Source organism: Populus euphratica, unplaced genomic scaffold (genome assembly GCF_000495115.2).
Source record: "Populus euphratica unplaced genomic scaffold, PopEup_1.0 scaffold206.1, whole genome shotgun sequence".
Classification (NCBI taxonomy): Eukaryota; Viridiplantae; Streptophyta; class Magnoliopsida; order Malpighiales; family Salicaceae; genus Populus; species Populus euphratica.
The window spans coordinates 396,003-414,804 of record NW_011500012.1 but is presented as its reverse complement, the minus strand read 5'-3'; the positions used below and the strand labels follow the sequence as shown (position 1 = coordinate 414,804).

The 18,802-nt window shown below is 32.5% G+C and overlaps 2 protein-coding genes across 3 annotated transcripts in view; both read right to left on the bottom strand.

Annotated features, from left to right (window-relative positions):
* Positions 1-3,302, bottom strand: part of HAG2 (histone acetyltransferase of the GNAT family 2) — a 3,772-nt gene extending 470 nt beyond the window's left edge. The window contains exons 1-10 of the mRNA XM_011048752.1: positions 3,088-3,302; positions 2,950-2,991; positions 2,371-2,480; positions 2,139-2,207; positions 1,968-2,006; positions 1,809-1,885; positions 1,612-1,708; positions 792-873; positions 526-686; positions 7-427 (exon numbers count right to left, since the gene is read on the bottom strand). Of these exons, the coding sequence (XP_011047054.1) occupies positions 7-427; positions 526-686; positions 792-873; positions 1,612-1,708; positions 1,809-1,885; positions 1,968-2,006; positions 2,139-2,207; positions 2,371-2,480; positions 2,950-2,991; positions 3,088-3,166 (1,177 nt within the window). The 5' untranslated portion in view covers positions 3,167-3,302. The remainder of the gene's footprint in view (positions 1-6; positions 428-525; positions 687-791; positions 874-1,611; positions 1,709-1,808; positions 1,886-1,967; positions 2,007-2,138; positions 2,208-2,370; positions 2,481-2,949; positions 2,992-3,087) is intronic.
* A 4,338-nt stretch (positions 3,303-7,640) lies between these two features.
* LOC105141515 (probable phenylalanine--tRNA ligase beta subunit) lies at positions 7,641-17,946 on the bottom strand. 2 transcript variants are annotated; one of them, XM_011048748.1, is made up of 21 exons: positions 17,767-17,946; positions 17,638-17,693; positions 17,436-17,545; positions 17,216-17,345; positions 17,020-17,135; positions 16,861-16,927; positions 16,349-16,390; positions 14,967-15,008; positions 14,642-14,718; positions 13,792-13,918; positions 13,549-13,716; positions 11,944-12,072; positions 11,743-11,844; positions 11,470-11,604; positions 10,688-10,762; positions 10,115-10,222; positions 9,018-9,113; positions 8,849-8,932; positions 8,142-8,230; positions 7,792-7,921; positions 7,641-7,747 (listed from the first exon to the last, which is right to left on the bottom strand). In XM_011048748.1, exons 1-19 carry the CDS (start codon positions 17,822-17,824, stop codon positions 8,162-8,164), a joined length of 1,791 nt encoding a protein of 596 aa, XP_011047050.1. In that variant the 5' UTR covers positions 17,825-17,946; the 3' UTR covers positions 7,641-7,747; positions 7,792-7,921; positions 8,142-8,161. The 2 variants fall into 2 exon arrangements, with proteins under 2 accessions (XP_011047050.1, XP_011047052.1); XM_011048750.1 differs by lacking the exon at positions 7,641-7,747 and having other exon boundaries at positions 7,859-7,921; positions 9,018-9,090.
* Positions 17,947-18,802: the final 856 nt, after the last annotated feature.

Here is an 18,802-nt window from a genome sequence, read left to right as displayed (position 1 = left end):
CTTTCCCTAAGACATCAGCCTTCACACGACTTGAGATGATCGCCACAAAATCCTCCATGTACTTGTCAACAGGATCAAGACCTAGATAAATTAGAACTTCCCAACACTGAAGAAACTGTTTCCTATTGATTTTCAAGGTTTTCCTAACATCTTCAACTGCACTTGCAGGTGGGTTAAAACAAGGCACATGGGTTTTCTTTGACAGTTTTCCTTGTTTTAGATACAAAACAGTTGAATTAACTGCATCTTGGATTGGGGCAAAGAGAAGGAGACGTTTTATGTCAACAGAGGTGCGCACGTGTTGAAAGTAATCTAATGGTTCTTCAACTGTCAAGTCATAAACATCTTCCAGTATGGCAACATTGCTGAGTACTTCAACAAGGTGACCACCATAACCCTTGTGTTGGTACGGAGGCAACACCAATATCTGCCATCAATAGAATATCTCATCAATTTACTATAGAAAGTCCATGAAGTGTATTTACCAGCTCCCCCACTGAAGAATTAAAATAAAAGAAAATGAACCTGACTGAGCCTCAAACGTGTGCTGTCAGGGTAATGATAAAAACGATACACTGCAGTAAAACCCAACAGTTTATGTTGAGTATCCCCATGTTCATCACTTTTCTTCTGAATTAGAACATACAATTCCCATCCTGGATCATCAACATCAATGGGATTGCTACCTGAGTCGGAAAATACAACTTTTCAGAATCAAACACCTGGACAGCAAGGAAGGAAACAATAAAAATAGCATATTCCTTGACAGACCAATCCCAGTAAAGAATTACCATCGATAAGAAGAAGAACAAGAGGAACCAGGCGACTGTATAGGTGTCCAGCAGCTGTATTTCCTATAACCATGCGAACAACCTGACAGAGTAGGAAAGAACAGTAACCAGGGCCATCTCTTTCAAGCAAACCTCTACAAAATACACTAGGAAAAAAGATGATAACAGAAGAACCAGAAACTGTTTATTCCAGTGTCAGCATCCAGCCCCATAACACCCTCTTTCCCCGCCAAATAAATAGAACAGAGACAAAGGTAGTGAAAACAAAGGACCTTTTCTTTTTGGACTGATAATAAATCTTTTATATATCTCTTGTCTGCTTGTCATAAAAGCACTGTGCTTTTAATATAGATTTCAAAGACATGAAAAATCTGGGAACTACAACAATTTCAGGACTTATGATTGTATACCAGAACTCTGCCTTGAGAGTGCCAACCCGTACTGCATTTAGAGCACATGGTAGCAGGGATGGATTAATGAGACATAATGCCTAAGGTTCTCTCCTTTGTTTAATCTCCCCTGATCTACATCCTTCCCATTCTTTCTGAATTGTGCACACAATCTACCTCAAATCAGATCTAAAACCAAACAAGCATCATAATGTTCCAGCCACTTTTCATTTCATAATTCTCTAAAATCAAATTGCAATTATTCACAGATATTATCCAAATCAAACTCTATTAAATACCTAGTTCCCCAATACATTACCCAAGACTGAAGTTTAGGGTTTTGCTGCATTCCCCCACTCAACATAAGAGATTCCAGACAAGCCACTCAAACCATAAACAAAACTTTAATAGCTGAATATGAAATCAAGTACCTCAACATCTGAAGCAGCTGTCCCTAAATGACTATTAGAATCAACATGTCCATTGGAGTTTTTGTGTTGCAGTATCTCTCCATCTGAGATAATGGATCTGCAAACATTTAAAATATAGAAATCATAAATCTAACAGCAGTGCATGGACTAAATAAAAGCTTGAGTTAGATGTGCACAACATAACCATAACAAAGCACCTAACAAAATGGCTCTCTGTTGAAAATGTCTGAAGGAAGTCATCTTTGTTGTCAACAAGAGTATCGGCGAAAATTCTCTGTGGGTAACAACAAACCAATCAGCAGGCCCCAATGACATAAGAAATGAAGAAAAGCAGTAGCATTGCAGTCATCATATACCTGAAGAGATGATTTGAGATCCGTGATACCTTTCCCCCCCTAACAACATACAATCACAGCACTCAGTAAAATTCCATTTAAGAAGATAAAGCTAGAACAACCCTCAAAAACTAAACTGATTGATAACACAAGTTACTCGATATATTGAATAACAGGAATGTCATTACTCACATCAGATGTGCTCTGAAACTTAATATCAGCAAATGCATGGAATGATACGCTGCTAACCCAGATGGTTATCTGTATACAAAGATATTGAACAAAATTGGAGAACAAAACATGGTAGCATAGAGAAATAATCTTGTATTGAAACTTGAGTGTGTGCAGATGGTAAATAGTTAACACAAATAACCTCAACATGCAAAATCCTGGTAAGCAGCAATCTAGTGAAAATGTGCATTACCTTCAACCCATTGTAACCGTAGATTTTCCCATCCTCATCAAAAAAGCTATTCAAGTCAACTGGACTAATACGAAAACTGTGTGAAGCACCCACTTCTTCCTTGCTAGAAACTAAGATACCAATCATCAAGTACACATGAAAATCAAAACAAGAATAAAAAATAATAAATAATTAAATCCGAAATTTCAGAGGGTGCCATAAGTGCAACTACACAGAAAACCAATCATCACGAGAATAACTCTTCAAGCATGCAGCCATCTCAAAGTCATGAATCTTATATTTATCAAACAAGCAAAAGCCTGTCCAATTCTCTGCTTGATACTATTTCTAATAATGACTTGATAATGCTCGAGCAAGAACAAGGCTTATTTCCGAAGTTTCCATAGAGAGAAAGGACAAAGGAACGAAAAAACTCTTAATAGTTGTATTCTTTTCCTAAAATTAATATAACAAAAAGAAAATTGAATCTCTGCTCGTACATTTTCCCAGTAAACAAAAACGAGTCAGTGACACCAGCCAAACAGGTTATAAGTAGAATAAAATTCCCAAAAAAAACCTTAAAAGTTGATTATAACGTACCCAGGTAAATCAGGATGCACTGATTGGCCTCGATTCCAACATCTGCATCAAAGATCAACACAAATATCACTAAATTAAGCAAAAATCACTGGAAAGAGTTGGTAAACAGTGAGCAAAGTTAATGGGAAATTGACTAACCGATATTGGAGAAGCCAACACGACGGCGTTTCTTAGGCTCGGAGATTGGATCGGAGGTGGGTTGTTGTTTCTGCCCCATTTCTTCTGATAGCGGGTGGGTTAGGGTTTTGAGAGCGGGAAATGGGAGAGACTAGGCGGGAAATTATATCGTACAAATGACACAGTCTGGATTAGGGCTTTATTTATCCCCTGTAGCTAGCGAATTTGTGAGCGTGTGAGTGTCACGCGAGCTGACAAGACAGGGATTCTCTGTTTTTGGAATGCTACGATTGGATTTTGTTATTATTAATTAAGAAAAAATCTAAATACATAAAAAAAATAATCAATTTATCAATTCAAAACCAGCCCGAAAACACACAATCAAACTAGTAAACAATTCTCTCTTGACCTTAAAATTTTTTTTTCAATTAAGATGAATGTTAAAAAATTATTTGTATATATCCTTTATAGTTAATTGATTGGATGTATATAGTACCAACTTTATTTACATAAATATATTTTATTTATTTATTTATTTTTAATATTAATCAAATATTTTATTAATAAATCTAAAATAAAAATAAAATCATAAAACAAGAGTAATTTGCAAAAAAAATTTATAAAATTATTATAATTATGAGATTTTTATTGTATTAAAATCTTGTTTTTAAAATATTCATAATAAATATTTTATTAAGACTGAACATTAATTAGTGTTATTCAAACTACTTTATATTATTTTTTTATTTTATAAAATAAAGTAATTGTTCTTATAAGCTAAGATATGCGGGATGTCTATAATTAATATATAGGTGTTTGTTAGATGATATGTACACTGAAATAACTTGTATGGGAATTTCATGTAGAGAAATCACATGTATTTATAAAAAAAAAGTTCCAGTAATAATTGTGTGACCTTTATATTTGATATTATTATGTTATCTTATATAATAAATGTTATGTTTTGACCCTTTTACATATTGTTCTAATAAAGGGTAATAAATAGATAATTATCATATATAACATGAAGAATATAAAGGTATTTAAGTAATCCGAAGATGATTTATCTTCCTAGGTGAATTAGAGAAAATATTTTATTTATTCTCAAAAGGTATTAATTATAAATTATTTTGCAAAATAAGATGAGATTTGAAAAAAATTTCAGATTTTATTCAAATAATCAATGATTATAATATTGAGAACAAACATGATTTAATAAAGTAAACACACTCTATGTTATGATATATAAATAAAAAATTATTAATGAATAAATAATAATTACATTAAGTAATAGGTCATTGAGAGGTCAGGTCAAATCTCTTATGATTTTTTTAATATTTAAAGGATCATGACAGATTGTTAAATATTATATTTAATCTTCAAATATAAATCAACTAATTATTAAACTAATAATAAATTAATTTATTTAAAAAATTATAAGAACTGAAAATAAAAAAAAAATGAACTTAAAAGTACTTTTCGCAAAAAATTGAGATTCACTGTAATTTCTACTCGTTGTAATTTCTTTCCTTGATCATTTTTTAGAAATTGGTCAGTAACAATGTGATTGAAAATAATTATTACAGTGAGATCCTAATTCTTTTAATATATTTTATAACTTAAGAAGTTAATAGATAGTAGAGAGAGAGAAATCTCGGTCTAACCATTAAAATTAGTTGCAATCTAATAAAAAAGATTAGCTCTAAATAATTTTTCATTAAAAAATATTTCTATTAAAAATCTTATTCCTTATTATATTTAAAAATTGAATTAGAAAAGAATTTTTTTTTCAATTTTTTTATAAGTTTATTAAAAATTATGCTTAGTCTTCAAGTAAATTTCTTATTATATTTTAAAAATAAATTATTTACTTTTTTGTCTACTTATTTACCCGAAAAATACATGGAATGAGAAACCCTTTCTGAAATGAAAAAACAAATAACATGTAGCGTAATTGATATAAAAAATATGTAATTAATCAAAAATATATATGCACGTAATTGCACAAGAAAGTTTCCTTTTTTTTTATAACAAATTTGTATTTAATAAAAAAAATTAAGAATTTTTATCTCTTAAAATTAGAGGTAAATAACTGTTGGGTTTGTGAGAAAGTGAAAGAAATAGCTATTCTGCTTCTTCTTCTTTTTTGAAAAAGTCACATTTTATTATTATTTTTTTAATTTGAAAAAAAAAATTATTACAATTTAGTTGTTCTAATTCTTAATTTCATTTGACTTGGTCAAATATATTCTTATAAATTAGAAAGAAAAATTTACTTGTGAGAATTTGTTTTTTATCTCTTAATTTGTTATTTCATTGTCATTTCAAATATTAAAATCAAAGTAATATTTTACAATAAATGTCTTTATAAAATTTATTAAATTAATATAAAAAATAAAGATAAGAGAAGAAAAAAAAAATCATAATCTTTCAATACTAAAAACTAATTATTTTATATGGGTTATGTTTTAGAAAAGACAATAACCTTTTTTAATAATTTTTTTAATAACTTCAACCAGATTTATTTATCATATAGGCAAATCAGACCTACTCTAGTAACTAACAATATCCATAGGAAAATGAAATTTAGAGACACCAATTGAAAAGTTTTTGAAAGCATATAAGCTCAAGCATGGGGAAAAAAGGAGAGGCACCTGATTAGAAACAAAATGTAATTTACTAGTATCCTGACGTGTTAATTTTACAACCATGACAAGATGCATTTGACAGAATCTAACAAAAACATTGTAAGAAAAAATTGAAAGTTTGCACACTTACAAAGCAAAAATAAAATTTAGTAAATTTAAATAAAAAGAATTAAAAGGTTTGTACACCAAAAACATAATTAACTCAACAGGAAAACTAATTATTAGTGACAAGGGGTAAGCATTTTTGCCTATAAATAGACCAGACCTTCCAAAATTGACAAAAAAAAAAGAAGGAAAGAGAATGAAAAAAACAAAGAAGAGGAAAACATCCTTTCCAAAGCACTTTTAATTGCGTACAAAGAGAGAGTAAGTTTATCTTTTAAAATAAACTAGAAGAGGAGTAGAAGTAAGGATGGCAAATACAATGATTAAAGGAAAAAAAAAACATGCAAGGATTGACCACTTATACTCAAGGTATTCTACTATCTCCTCTCTTTTTTCCCTTCTTCTCATCTACTTGTTTATTTAATTCATTTTATTTTTTTTCATCTTGCATAATTTTCATTAGTTGTATTCATTTGCATGATATTGATTCTAGTTTTCCTTTATATGTTTAGGTAAGAGGAGGAGGAGTAAGGATGACAATACATATCTATAAACTATGTTTTGGTGAAAAAAAAACTGTAAAGACTGATAAAAGAACAAAAAAAGATGACAATCATTCCGAGGAAGGGAACAACACCAAATTTGATATATATATATATATATATATATATATAATATGATAGGATTGTAATTTTTATCAAATTTATGGACATAAATAAAATTTCAAAGCTCAGAACCCAAGCTGTACTTTCAAAGTTTTACCTAAAATTCTCATTTAAGTCAATTTGAATTAGTATTCATCGAGCTTGGGGTGGAATTAAAATCCCCAAATAGAGGTAAAAATAAAAAAAGAAACATTATAAATATTTTAGTTCTACCCATAATTATAAGACCCATCCTAGGATCGCCCCCACCCAAGGTGAGCTTTGTTTGTGCGGTAACCAACTGATTGTGTTTTGGGCCTTGATGACCTTCAAGTTCATTCCTTTGACAAAGATTTGCCCTTACAAAATAAATAAATCTAAAACTACCACTACTAAAAAAACCAAAAATGATAAATTGAATATAAATATCTAATTTTCATTCACTATGAATAATAATTAAAATAAAAATATAATAAAAACTGAACCTATAAGCACCATTGTCATTCCCATGTATAATTTCTTACACAAGGAAATAACTTCTGACATCTTAAGCTAACAGCAATTTCTTATCATGAACCCAACACAGTCGTTTTTTACTACTTACGAGTCCAGCAACCTTCATGAGTTATGTAACATTACTTAAAAATACCTTTCCACCGAATCTTTTACTCCAAAATGAGAGAAAAAAACATGAACGTTTTAAACTTTAATGTATTCTTGGTATCGTTGTGCATAATATTTTTTAAAACTATTTTTTAATTAAAAATAATGTTTTTCTTTAATTTTTTTCAAATCTAAAACATTAAAAAAATCAATTTAATGCTTTCATGGATGAAAAACAATTTAAAAACCCTTTGAAATACAAAAACTTTAAAACATCCCCTTATCTAAAAGCAATGTTTGGGATGAAAAAATATAAATATTTTCAAACAATCGTCTCAACTAAAAATTTAAATTCTTTAGTGAAGCTCCAAAAATAATTTTATATTACTTTCTAAAGCACCCCTCCCGTAAAACTCATATGAGCTTAAAACTTATATAAGTTCATCACTACCTTCAATCATCTCAACCTCCGATAATGATTTTATATCTCTCTTTAACAAATACCAGTCACATATATTGAGAAAAATCAGAACATGAAACGCAAAGACCTAGCTAAGTAAAGCATCAATTGATATTTCACATCAAAATCTGAGTTTTAATTGCCTAAATAATCAGAACCGATAGTTTCATTGCCTAAATAAGCAAAACCGATAGTTTCGTTGTCTTAAGAAAACGAACTATCTAAGAAAACAAAGCACTCTCGTTGTCTTAAGAAAACGAACTATCTAAGAAAACAAAGCACTCGCAGGTTTAGGCCAGTAATTTCTCTCCCGATTTTAGGCTCAGATTTTAGGCCAGTAATCACCATCTCAGGCAAGAGAAGGTTCAAGCCACTGCACCAGATCACCAGCTGACCTGCATGCTCAAGAGGAAAAATAACGGATCACTTACAAATAACAAAAACTAAGGGGGCCAGCGAGCTAATTGGTGTGCCTGCATTTGCAGATCCTGGTGGGCAAACGCTAAGCCCAGCTCATAGATGTCAGGCACCCACAAGTGTGGATAAGTGTAACATTGCTCAAAAGAATTTGAAGCTTTCAGGAAACGAATACTTGAAACAAGGACCGTTACTTACATTTGTTGTCACCGTAGACCTTACAAAAAATGCTCAATATCAATTTCCAAGAAGGAACATGGATCCGTAATGACAAAGTTGTTCAAGACCTGAGTAATTTATTGCTAATCAGAAAGATGTTTAAACCATACAAAAGGAGTCATAGAATAAGTAAACTAGCAGGAAATTGAATGTAACTTGCGAAAGGAACACTTTTCTATGACAAACTTATTCCGCATAGCCAATGGCCATCTGTTCTGTAAAATAAGTTGTGAAATTCATTTTTCATTTATTGTGCTGATGTCGACATAAAATAAAGCTTAAATTCCAAAATAGATTACGGTGCTAAAACAATACTTTTCACACCACCCAACCCTAATAAACAGCGGCTGCCAGCACCAAAAAGACTACCAATTTATATAAAATATTCTCTACAAATGTACGGACAACAAAAATTACAAGTCACTGTTTTCACTAAAAATCACTTCTGGAGCACTGTGCAACTGTATATGACAATTTGTTAAGAGTCAAACATGGCAATCAGTAAAAATTCAAGAATAGAATAATCAATTTCATGGATAAAGAAAGGTGCGGTCAATAAAGTTTACTAGAAATTCCAGATTTTAACACATTGACACCAACAAGAGACTATGTTTTGTTACTGACTATTGTTATGAAGTGTCATGGTGCTAATAAATAAAACTTCTAAGCAAGAGACCACTAGATACCTGGGGGTGCACAATACCAAAATCACCAATATGCTTCCCTTTGTAAATGATGCTAGCTTGTCTACCGGGAAGAAATTCTGGTGCCTTCAGTAAATACCAAATGAGGGTTATCATAACCAATAATGCTAGAATGACCTCAAAAACAATAGGCAGCACAGGAAATACTTACATCTGACCGCTGTATGTAGTACCCCATATTGTCACCGATTGGCACAAAAGGGGCTCCCAGCACTTCCATAATTCTGTCCAACAAGGAATGAATAAGCTGCAAACACGGTTTAAAATGTCATCCATTTAACTTATTAGACTTTATAAATTCTGTGCGTGGCTAACGAATTTTAGAGACAAAATTGCTGGATGCAGAAAAATAGAGGAAAAGTCCTCAGATGAATTTCATGGAGCGTGGTTGTAGGATTTTGGATTTATGAATTTAGACATTGACATCAGATTTGATGTAAAAATTGAATGATAAAGGGGAAAGGACTACTAACTGCTGGCTTGTGGTGTTATGAAAAAAATGCACTTATTAAAGCCACACGCTGTGCAAGAAATTAGAGAAATAGGATGCAACTTTATTCATTAAATTGTGCAGCTGAAATTGGAAAATTATAAGCATATTTATGGGCTTGAAATATTCCTGATGTCACCAATAGAGTTTGATTCCTGAATAAAAACACAGTTACCATCTTGAATAATAAAAAAATAAACAAGAAATTTAAAATTTGCTAAGCAGAAGATACTTTATGCTTCCTAATTCTAGCTAGAGAAACACTTGTCTCCCAGCAATTACTAGATTTTGGACCCTCTACTTATACACCGAAATCACACTAGCGTGTTTGAGAGTATAGTTGCAGTTATAGTTGCTTTTCACTCACAAATGTGAAAACGTAAAATTCATTTTTTACATCAGCGCATCAAAATGATCCAAAAACACCAAAAAAATATTAAATTAAAGCAAATAAAAAATAAAAATAAAATCAATTTTTTTCAAAAACACTTTTAAAACGCAAAAACAAACAGGGTAGGCTAGATAATTGCTGCACAAAAGCATACAAATTTGAATATTGTTTGGCAAGAGCCATGCCTTCAAATAAGAAAATCAACTTGAGAGATCTTTAATGGGTGACAAGATATCAAAAAAAAAAGAATACAAAGGAAATAAAATCAATGAATTGATGAAGTATTAGATAATAACCGTTCAAAAACTTGTAATGAAGCCATTCCATACAAGATTGGAAATGAAGCTCAACAACATACAAACCATACCTCAAATCCTGAGTTAGTGCCACAATACAGAGCTGCAAGATGGCGACGGTTAGTTGCACCAACATCTTTACTCTCGTCCAAAAATGCTACATCACCCACTTCAAAAATCTATTGGCCAATTTCAAACATGAGAAGTTATCCACACACACATATATAGACATATATCCTGCGAAAAGCAGGAACAAATTATGACACCTGAAAAAAGATTATTGATTCTCATTGATACAGCAGCTACCAACAACATAATGGGAGGATGTGCACATGTGTGCATAAAAATAGCAATATGAACTTCTATTTTGCAATGAACTGGACTCAATGCATTAACCAACCACCCTTGGACATGCATAAAAAAATTGCACACTGGATGGTTGTTTGGTTAGATAAAGGAACTTCCCCCTAACAATGAGGGTAAAAAGTATTGCCATGTAGTATCAAGAACACTATCATACTTAATGGATATTTGAGCATTCTCCAGAGATTAGTAGAATTATCTATGCATTCAAGTCGTCAAAATAGTGTAAGAAATAAACAATCCTCTAATAACAAGGACTATCAAGAACCAGAAACAAGTACCTTGATTGGCTTAGGATGGTCTTTGTTATGTCCAATAATTTTCAAAGCACCAGGCATGAGGCTTGTTCGGACAGCCTACAGAAATGTACAGGAAATTAAAATTTGAAAAAGAGGTGAAGATATTATATATAGATATGCCAAAATAGGTAGCATACAAAAGCTGCAAAGATTATTTAGACCACAAACATAGGAACCAAAATAGCAATTCAGACAATTACTTTCTGCCCATTTAGGCATGCTTGTTTGGAAACCTCTCAACCCCAATCCCAGAACCCTTTCTGATTCATAATGCATTATCACCTAACCATAAATACTACAAAAGCAGCCAGTTTCTGATTCACAATGGATGACTGATCATGTGAAGTTCCAGCAATGTCTAACATCTTCATAAGAATATATATCCTTAAAATATATCCAAGTCTTACAATATTTGAAACAAACAAGCAAGTACATTTTAGACTTATAAATTATGCCAATTGAAGGATGATATTTCCAGAGGATATCAACCGCACTCCACAATCATATGAGAATACATACATACAAAGGTTTTACTATGCAGACGCTAGTCCAAACTCCAATACACAAATTATCTTCATAATAATTTGGTTGTTGGTTAAAAAATCTTAGCAATAAAACAAGGAAAAGCAGAGGTTCATATCAGGTAAAAAAGTTATACAAAGGTGAAGGAAAGCCAGTTCAAAGAGAGTGAAACGACCAAAATCAAAATAGAACATGAAGATAAAGTAGGCTTGGAGCACCACCAAAGACAATTTAACACAAACCTCAAAATCTGAGGAACGGGGATTTCCAATAATCACTGCACTTGATCGATCATCTTCTCGATTTAACAAGGAAAAATTCTCTCGATTAGAGCATAAAATCCATGTTAAGACCTCTGTAAACCCATTCATTGCAACCTAGAAATTACAGGGAAAAAAAAAAATAGCCCATAGAAATCAAAGTACAATAATAAAAACCACAATAGGAAAATGCTAGCAAAGCAAGAACATGGAGAGAGAGAGAGAGAGAGAGAGAGAGAGATCTCCTTTTAGTACCTCTGCTCTGATAAGATCCTCAAGCTGATTCAAGGGAAGTGGCTTCATTGATGGGAGCCTTCTCTTTGGAATGTCATTGTACCCATAAGCAATTGCAACGTCCTTGAAAAGACAGTGGATGCCTTGTCATTCGCAAAAAGAAAAGTATGCAAATTGGCTATGTTATAAACACAGTAAATAATAGTAACCATTGTTGCATACCTCCATAACATCACAAGGGTGAAGAATGTCACTTCTTGTTGGAGGTACCGATACATGGATATTGCATTTGTTGTCATCAAGTACAGAATGCTCAGCACGCAATTGCATCCTATTTAATAAACTAGTAACCTGAATGATAAAGAAAAAAAATAAAAAAGTGCTATTGCTATCTCAGACTTTCTTGCATGGACAGATACAAGGGAATAGTGTCAGCAATGCCATAATTGATAAACAGATAGCTGACAGAAAATCCTAGAAGAAAGCATGCCAGAGGGCTAATATACCCATCAGGTGAAGAACTTCCAATGACAGAAAGCATGTACTGCACAACATCCCCTGATAAGAGATGGTTTCTTCAAGACAGAAGCAATTTTGATATGATAATCCGGGAAAAACAAATTGTTCCTTAATATTCTAACCAAAATTACCAGGTAGATGACAACAGTGGATGGTTAATGAATACAAGAATCAATCAACATCAAAATCTATGCCTGTGATTGAACACAGCTTAACAATTCTTAAATTTCAACTGCTTTCAGATAACTTACATAAATATTTAAAACTAATCAGAAATTCAATTATTTTCACCACCTCAACATCTGTTTTCCTTTTCCATGATGCTGATAACACATAAAATTACACCTTAAACAACAGCATTTGTTGAACTCTGTTTTAAATGGCTAAAACAACTTTAGATGACTATCCTAGAAGTCCACTGACTCTCAAACAAACTAGATGTAATCCACGACTTATTGCTGCCCCAACAATATTCTCCTCCTAATATAACTTGTAAACAAAGTTATGGAGAATCAACTGAATGGCAAATTAACACAATCCAAGAAAACTAATTCTCTGAGCACTCAATTTCTTTGATCAATCGATCTTTGTCCCTCCATCTTGAATGTCTAACCAGGGCGCTATTTATTAGCATCAAAGCAACTAGAAAATAGGAAAACCAAACCCAATCCAAAAAACAAAAACCGACTAGGAATAGGACTAACTATAGACTAAAAAAACAAAAATAAAAAATCCTAAACTTCTTCCTAAAATAAGTAGTCTAGAATTCAGTGGCAGGTGGTTCTGCATCATAAAGTATCACCTAAAGTTAAACAGGCTATCATCATTTATCAACTTACATGCAAGGAACCAACTTGCATTTCCTTGAACTATCCAAAGTTAAACTATAGTCTTGCTCATTGAAATCAAACACTGTAAGTACAATAAATCATGATCATATCAGTAATTCTTTTTCTCTGGTAAAGCCAGATGCAAGTATACTTCCAGGTATCATTGAGCAAAATTACAAATTGAAGGAAAATCAAAGTCGTGATCTTTCTTAATGTGCTGTCCATTTCAAAGCTTTGTGCATTTGAACAATCCACACAAGTCCTTTGATTCAGGAAATTGAGTAAACTCGACACCATCAATTATCTTTTCAAATTAAAGCCTAATATGATTGAAAGCAGAATTGGTATACTTATGATACATCACTTAATCAATGAAAATGATGACATCAAATGGAGCAGCACTTCATTTAAATTTAAATGAAAGCACATATGTGCACAAAATTAGTAACAAGTGTAGGAACAACAGGAATTACAATACCTTTTCTGCCCCCAAAGAGACTCCAATTGAGCCGGTAATATATGAAAGAGGAACTTCCATGTTATAGACAGATAAATCAGGGTAAATGAATGACCTCCCATCAGAATATAACACTTCAACTGGCTCCACCTCAAATTTTCTTTGACAATATGCTGAAAAGATTGTTACCTAAGAAAACAAGGAAAATGTGTACATAAATCTAAAAATTACCATGAAAAAGAAACCTGACCTTCAGTCTCTTACCATTGTGTTCAAAACAATATTTGCCTTTGTCAGGTCAGTGGCTGTGCATTCAATGAAAACATTCTTAGTCTTTAGAGTGATAGCCGAATGTGCACCATTAATAATTGGCGGTAGAGATAAAACAGTTCTGCAGAAAGAAACATGAGATGCATATATATACAGGCAGTAACTTGAAATTCTTAAAGCACAAAAGAGAGATGCCGTAGGCTATAAAAGAGCATGGCATTCATACTGAATGACCATATGAAATGTGTCAATAACCTAAAATATCCCATAGAAACAACCACATGAAAAAAAGAGGACTATTGTCACTGTAATTGCTGATATCTGCCTCGCCCTGCCCCCCTAAGAAAATTGGACCAGGCTGGGTTGCTCATTTTTCAAAAAATCAATTCCATTGAACTCCTCATATATACAAATAAAACATAAGGTTTCTGCCCCATCTGTATCTGACTCAAATTTGTGCCCTCTCTTGACAAGATATCATTAAATAAAATGGGACACAAACTAAAATAGAGATGCAAATAATGCACGAGGATGAAGCCAAAGCAAGTAATTGGAAAAGGAAAACTACGGATGCACCCTAATTCCAGAATTAGGTGATGCGCAGGGGAAATCTAAAGAATTGAGTGATGCGCAGGGGGAATCTAACTCTTGTGCATTCACATCCTCCATAGGGTGATGGAATCTCTCTTAACAGGGGTATATGAAGCAACTGAACACTAAATCAAATTATAGAAAAGATGTCATTCAATGAAAGGAACTAAAACTAAATAACAAATCAATAGATTGACAGGCAAGAGACTACAAAATCATAACGATTTGATTTTATCGAGAAACCTACTCATACCTTTTAGAATCATATATGACAGGAAACACTGGAGAATTCTCAATTATATGTAAGAACTTCTTCAGCTTCATATCAGACTGCCAAGTAAATATTGTTAGAACCCATAGCAAGACAAAAGGCATAATTGCAGTTTTTGTACCTAGCATACAATTTAATTCGCAAACTCCTCCGTATTACAAGCAAATCATTCACAAAGGATAGGCTTAGAACCATCAACACCACAGTTGTTCAAGGATTAGAAAAACAAACAATATAAAGGCCATATCAAAACTTGAAAAAATCACTAATGGGCAACAAAATGAAGACGCCATAATTTCCAAATCACCTTGTAAAACTCCATCAGTTCATCAGCTCTGAAGCTTTTCTCCTAAATTACGAGAATCAAAGACAAAGAAATCACCATTAGTCAGTCATAAATGTTTATGGCATTGAGAGTGTAAAGCACAAAGCAGATGATAATAAGACAGCAATAAAATTAGCCACCAAAAGAAACACAAGGAAACTCCTATGAAATGTGAAATAAGGTTCAGAAAGACTGTCTGGATAGATTTCTAACTCCAAAAGCATGCACATTCTATCCAGGTATTCGTTGTGTGTGAAATAGTGATGCCAGCAGGTGCTCGCCTAGGTGCTCTAGGTGAGGCAAAGCCCCAACACCTTTATTAGCCTCAGGCGTTGGATTTCAATGAGTCGTCACCTTGGCGAGTGCCTTGTGAGTGGTTGCAAGGCACTAAGGCTAGTGCCTGCTTGAAATTATTCCTCTTCTATTGGATTTTTTTTAATGATTTATGTTTTGACCTATTTGTCTATTTTTTAAATTTACCACAAGAAACAACTTAGGGTTGTTTCTGTAAAAAACAAAGATTAGGGTACAAAAAAATTAAAGAAATCATTAAAGTGGGAAACAAACAGACAATGAAGTACACTTAGAAGAGAAACACCAACCTTTCTTTTTTTAACGGTGGGAGTCGAAGAACAACACATTTGTACAGCTAATACTTTATTTTTTTCTAAACATTTGCAAAATAGTTTTGAGAGATAAGGATTTTGATTATAATCATGAAATGGAGGATATGGAGGATTCAAGTGAAGGAGAGGAAAGCATGGATAGAGATGTTTTTGAAGATTAATGAATAATGATGATGATATTTAATTTTGTTTTTAAATCTATTTGGCTACTTACTATTTTAAATTATTTTATTTTGTTACAAGGGTGAAAAATATAACTTTATATGACTATGTTATGGTATTTTATATTTTCTTTTGATTTTCTAATGATCTAATCTTAATTGGGAAGATATATATTCTAGATTTATAATATAATATGATAATTTTTTTAAAAAAAAATTATAACATTTCGCCTTGGTTCATTCGGATGCATGCCTAGCACCTTGGGCATTTTATAGGCTTGGCACCTTTTAGTGCTTTTCACCTTTGACAATACTGGTGTGAAAGCACACTAAGATGTTTAACAAGAGTATACAAGAAACAAGACATAACTAACACAATCCTACTAAATGGTGCCAAGTACATTCAGAAAAAGACCTGTAAAACTAAGCAAAGGGGCAGAAAAGGACAGGCTTATAGTTCATGTCCCCCTAGTATAAACTGATTTTCTTGTGACATGGCCAAAACTCACCATTGCAGTACAGATGGGAATATATTCAAACATACAAATCACAAAATAAATATTATAGCACAAGTTACCTGTTTCAGTGGCACAAAATTAATGCTTTTGGGATGCAAAGCCTGAAAAATGGGCACATAAAACATGTTATAATTTAGCATGTATTCCTTCAGTTCTCATAAAACAATCCTGATTTTCAAGAAGCAAATGAAAGTCAGAAAACCTATTAAGTAGACATGCAAAACCTACATGAATGTGCTTTGCAACAAACAATTGTATCCATAAAGAGAAAAGATACTACAAGACCAATATTTAGTCCGAGGGGGGAAGGAAAAAAGAAAATACATGAAAAGTTGCAGTAGACAGTATCCAAAGGCCACTTATCCATATATAACGGGACACAATAAAAACATCATTGCAAAAGTATTGAAGCATTCCCATCTTACAAGAAGCGTCTACTGCACATACTATAATTATAGCACAGGCCAAATGAGTTGTGTGGTCTCTTCTTCCAGACTTGTAGTATTACATCACATTATTGAAAATACAAGATGAATGTGAAAAGAGATGATTCCAAAGATATTGAGCCCACCTCATACGTGAAAGGGCCTTGTAGTGTATCCAAGTCATGAGTCCCAATTGCAACTAGGGTTCTTCGCCTAAAACATATGAAAACAATGGATGTGAGTATTATAAGAGGGAGAGGGATAAAAACAATAAAAGATCATTCAGACAAGAATATTAATACTACCTACAGATGTTTTGATGAAGCTTATCTTGAAGATCAATGAAACTGTTGTAACTAGCTTCATCAAATGTAATATCTCTCAGAACAGCACAAACAACAAAGGGACGAATCGAGGATGTCTGCAGCAGGCCATGAGATGCCAAAATTACTCCAAGCATGTTTGTGGCTATTATGAAAAAGAAAATAAAAGAGAACATACTTGTGGTTTGACATGCATCTTAAGCATTGAGTCCTTGGGAATGCTGGCAAGTGCATATGTTGGTGTCTGCTGCTCCTCGTTAAAAACGCGGAGGGCTTGGGCAATCCCCTCAAGGCAGAGCAAATCATATCTGAGGATAAATAAATCAAACAGAAGGATATTATCACAATCTTTTCTTGTTTATATTATACAAAAATAAATATAGATAAACCTAACCTACCTGTTAGCAGGAACTTCAATTTTGTAGATGATTTCTCCATCATCATCACCAACTCCTCCATCTTCTTCATCCAAGTGCCTCTCTTTTCTAATAATTGCTTTCTCAGTTGTCTGATATCATCATCGAGTCAAATTGATAGATTGACTTTGGATTCGAAACATCATCAATCAAAACAAAATTAGAGGAGGGAGGGAGGGCTCACCACATCGTCGAGCTCGATGCCGAACTTGAAGCACAGATCCTCAAACTCTTCTTGAGCTACAATACAGTACAATACAATCAACGAACAATTAAAATAGAGAGAAGCGAGGGAAATGAAGCCATTGCTTACAGTAAGATTTTCCTAGGGCTGAGATCAAACGATCTCTCCCCACGCTAACTGTCGGCATGGTGCTGCTGCTGATAGCCTAGGGCAGAAAAAACGGGTAAAATGGGTAAACGCGTCCAATTACGATACATGAGCAGCTGCTTCCGTTGCTTGACTCGGGTCCGTCTAGAATTTCCAGGTAGTATTTTATTGCAGTAAATGAAAAACATAGAAGAACTAGATGATCACTTTAAAATTGACCAAAAAAGTTGATTTTGGTCCTTCTAGTTTCACCATACTCATTTCCCATCCCATTATTTTTTTTTTGTAAATTTCATTTTTCACCCAAAACATTATCTCTTTTTTTTTTTTCTTTAGTTTGTGTTAGGGGAAAGAAAGTTGCTAATTTCAATAATAATGAAAGAAAAAAATATCGATTGGTAAACATTTTGACCAGTAAAATAATTAATTTTAGTGTTTATGAGTTCTATTTAATAAAAATAATTTCAATAAGCTCTTATTTCATCTTTAAATTGTTTAAGAAAATATATTTAATTTGGATAGATTTTGAGTTTTAAATTAATTTTTTATTTTAATTTTTTTAGATTTTTTTTAAAACATAAATGAGTTTATTTAAATATTTAGACGTTTAAACAATGTTTTATAGTTGATGTTTTGGGTGTAAAAGACTGTTTACCTGACTTTTCATCAACTTACAGTTGCTAGAAACTAGGAAGAGTAGGCAACTCGTCATTTGTTGCAATCAGTGGCGAGAGAGAGAAAAGTTTTAGAAGGCCAATATGAGCGGCCTGCCTCAGACCTGCTTCACCGGGCTTTTTGTTTAAAGGCCCAAGCATGTTATGTTTTTATCATCTATTAAAAATATATAGTAAAAAGATATACATGAGTGGAAGAGAAAAAAACAATTTCATGATCCATTAAAAATAATAAAAATATATTCATCTATTATATATTTTTTATTATTTATATCTGTTTATTTTCATAAAATAAATCTCATTAAATAACTAATTAGAGATCACTAATTACAGTTTGAATATTA

Bases quoted from the DNA above. Each gene is read 5' to 3' on its own strand.
- LOC105141515 (XM_011048748.1), bottom strand. From the start codon at position 17,824: ATGCCGACAGTTAGCGTGGGGAGAGATCGTTTGATCTCAGCCCTAGGA. The intron at 17,694-17,766 runs GTAAGCAATGGC...ACTGTATTGTAG, and splicing joins AGCCCTAGGAAAATCTTACT to CTCAAGAAGAGTTTGAGGAT. The intron at 8,933-9,017 runs GTAAGTATTTCC...TATTTACTGAAG, and splicing joins ACTACATACAGCGGTCAGAT to GCACCAGAATTTCTTCCCGG.